At 49.2% G+C, this 3,269-nt stretch overlaps 2 protein-coding genes across 2 annotated transcripts in view; one reads left to right on the top strand and one right to left on the bottom strand.

Annotated features, from left to right (window-relative positions):
* Window positions 1-1,888, bottom strand: part of PAAG_02372 (beta adaptin) — a gene marked incomplete at both ends in the record, with an annotated part of 2,820 nt that extends 932 nt beyond the window's left edge. Inside the window, 3 exons of the mRNA XM_015844617.1 lie at window positions 66-1,554; window positions 1,612-1,769; window positions 1,849-1,888. Of these exons, the coding sequence (XP_015701665.1) occupies window positions 66-1,554; window positions 1,612-1,769; window positions 1,849-1,888 (1,687 nt within the window). The remainder of the gene's footprint in view (window positions 1-65; window positions 1,555-1,611; window positions 1,770-1,848) is intronic.
* A 488-nt stretch (window positions 1,889-2,376) lies between these two features.
* Window positions 2,377-3,072, top strand: PAAG_02371 (hypothetical protein; the record flags this gene model as incomplete). The annotated part of the gene is made up of 1 exon (XM_002795620.2): window positions 2,377-3,072. One exon carries the CDS (start codon window positions 2,377-2,379, stop codon window positions 3,070-3,072), a length of 696 nt encoding a protein of 231 aa, XP_002795666.1.
* Between the last annotated feature and the right edge of the window lie 197 nt (window positions 3,073-3,269).

Here is a 3,269-nt window from a genome sequence, read left to right as displayed (position 1 = left end):
GCTTGGGGGATGTGAGGTGTCGTGGTTATAATCGTGGTTTTGGTCATCGGTATCATTGGTCGTACGTTCGGTGTTTTGGGTTTTATGGAGGAGGTGGTGAAGATAGACCTTCGCGCCTAGGAGGACGATTTGTTGCTTTGCAGCCTCGGATTCGTCTGCAAAGCCCTTTGCCAAAATTCGTAGGACATCTGGGGCAATGTTGTTGCCCACATCGACTCCGGCAAACTCGCCCACCAGCCATATTATACTGGCCCTTGCATCGGGGCTGGTTGTCGTGTCTAGGTGCTTAGCTAACATAACAACTGTCTTTTTGTGAGATGCTGGATCCTGTTGGATAAGATGCCTAATGACAGTTAGAGCTTCTGAGACAAGGTTATCATCTGCGCTGGATATTTGACTCAGGAGAATGCGAAGACATCGTGCTGCAGTGGAAGCGTCACTCTGAGAACATCTACCAATTGCCCGTACGCTTTCACGAACGAGGTCAGGCTGCGATTCATTTGATGAAAAGTGCTCTAGTTCACTAAGAATGATGCCTTTAAAATGCATCCCGCAGTGGGGGAAGAGGATAGTCAGGATTTCCAATTTTAACCTCCATATTTGCGGAACATCGGATGACCGTATTAGGAAATGAGAAGTGTATTTCACGAAGGGTTTCGGGTTAACGAGCGCCACACAGATGATATTATAGAGCGCGACATGTTGAATACCCTGCGGGCTACGTAGAAGGGCGACCAGTGGTCCAACTCCGGCTTCTAGATGCGCAGGCGTTCCAACATAGAGAAAGAGGCAGACGACGCTCACTATTACAGCAGCATTCCGGCTCTGTAGTAAAGCCTTACACGTTTTGAGAAGGAGATCGAGATCCGGGTCGATTATCAGGATGTCTTCGCCATACTCCTGAGCTTCTCTACTGCCTTCCTCATCATCATCATCATCATCATAAAATTCCTTTGAAGTGGTAATCCGTATTCTTTCTGTTCTCCTGGGAAAGCATTTCCTGGCATATATCACCATTAATCGTAGGGTTGCAAGTTGACCCCATTCATCCATATCCACTAGCTTCCTAACCAGGCTCCGATAATGTTTATGGATTAGGTCGATCCGATCGGGACATACTTCAAGAAACGTCGACACCGCAGGCCCCGCAACAAAATACTGGCTGTCCCCTAGGAGCGTAGAAAGGCATTCCAAAAGCTGAGGTAACGTAGACGGGTCTAAACTGTAGCATTTCGGGATGGCTAGGGCGGCAGCTTTGCGAACATGGGGACTCATATCTCCACACCCGCGTTTAATGGCCAACGAGACAATCTGGCTAATCACGGGAACCCTGATTCCGGACATTGTCCGCAAAGCCATGGCGCGCACTTGGGGGTTCTGATCGGTCAGGGACTTTTGAATGGCGTTGATTGAAAGGAGCGCAAGGTCAGGTTCGGCCTCGGCATGGTGGAGCAGGTATATATAGACCAGTTTCTTAACCTCGATGTTTGGATTTGCAACGTTCTTCACAACCGATGAGAAGAAGGGGAGACACGATTCGGCCCTGTACATTAACTGAAACCCCCAGACGTCAGTATTTTTCTTCGTCATTCTAGAGCTCATAAAACCTACTGATATGACTTTTCGAAGGCCGTCTAATATGTCCCTATCACTCCTGCTGTCGAGGAGCTTCTTGATCTGCGAGAACGTAGCAGGACGGTGCGAGGTCGACCTGAACGCGCCCCTGGCATTGGTGGCGCTTTGAGCTGCTTCGATAGTGAGTTCCCGAGCTAAAAACACTGGGTAAGATATACGGATGCATTATATTTGATTAAGGGGACTCGATATTACGAAATCGAGAATGTATACCTGTTTCTAGCATCGAGGAAATGCGCGAGATAGACTCCATCTCTCTTAACCACCTCCAGCAGCTGCCCGCACCCACAACTAAATCATGGAACGGGAGTCAGTGGAGGGTGGGGGGGGGGGGGGGGGGGGGGGGGGGGGGGGTGAGAGTGTAGGTATGTGTGGTGTGGAATAGCCCGATATGACGCTTGGTTGTCTGAAGTTGCCGAGGGTTGGATCTGGCTCAGGGATCTGAGAAGGAAGCTTTTGGTGGCGTTGCCCTCCGCGCTAAAGCGAACCACCCACAAAGCCCCATGATGGCATCAATGGCAGCCCGCCAACCTGATAATAACCATACGATATTTCAGGACATTTGGCAATGATATATCGATGCCTTACTACACTCTCTTCACCAAAATATACGGGGATAGATAAAAATGCTGCTGCCATGAAGTGTATAATATCTCTCAGATAATTTACCTTGCGAAGAGGACATGTCATCCTCTAGGCTTGTTTATATATAGAGAGAGCTGCAATCCCTCCTCGATAACTATGGTCTTCAATCCCAACCCGACCATCCAATCCTTCGAAACCGCAGTAGAATTTGTGGAATATCTGCTTTACAAAGACGCCTCTGCAACTACGCTAATTGTATGCTCCACCAGAGACGTCTTCATACATCAGCTATGCGCTTCAATGGCGGCCCCCACATCCGGAACTCAACAACATCCAGATGCGTCCTCTCAAGGTGACCATGAAGGCAACAAAAGTCATTTGCTCTCTAGCCCTGGACTCTATAGAACCATCGGGGCAATAGCCGCGTCTCAAAGGATTACACTGAGATTTTGCCCCAGTCTTGAGCATTTCCGTGCCTATCTGTCTACTTTCTCTCGCCGGCCAGGATCTTCTTCCAAGCACGCAGATGCGCTCCGCAACCAGAGCATGCCCGCGTTGGCTGTGCTTGGCCTTGTTGCTCTTCACTACGATACAAGAGAGTTTTCTGCCCAGGGAATTGCACAATCCCTTGCGCTCACTGTGGAGATTGCCGCTCGGGAGAATGTGAACCTGACCCTATGCGAGAGCACGGTTGTCGGTCAGGAAGATGCCAGCGGCGGCAGGTTGTGGAATGTCGATGTCCCGTTGCTAAGTGAGCAGACCAGGGCGACGGGGATGGGAGGGGAGAGTGCCCACGCAGGTCGCACCGTGAAGGTGAAACAGGTTGCGAAAAGATGGTTTGACTTTGTGTGATTGAAGAAAGGAAAAATTGTGAAGAAAAGGAGAAACTATATTTGAATTTTATGACGTCCGCCTCGAGTTCCTCCATATCTATGCCAGAAAAACACCCAGTCCAGAACCGCGAGGATATGAAAAAAAAAAGAAAAAAGAGCATCAATTACCATAGGTATCTAAACGACAACCCATCGACACTCTCAAGCGATACATTC

This window comes from Paracoccidioides lutzii (genome assembly GCF_000150705.2).
Source record: "Paracoccidioides lutzii Pb01 unplaced genomic scaffold supercont2.5, whole genome shotgun sequence".
Taxonomy (NCBI): Eukaryota; Fungi; Ascomycota; class Eurotiomycetes; order Onygenales; family Ajellomycetaceae; genus Paracoccidioides; species Paracoccidioides lutzii.
This window is presented reverse-complemented; position numbering and strand designations above follow the sequence as displayed.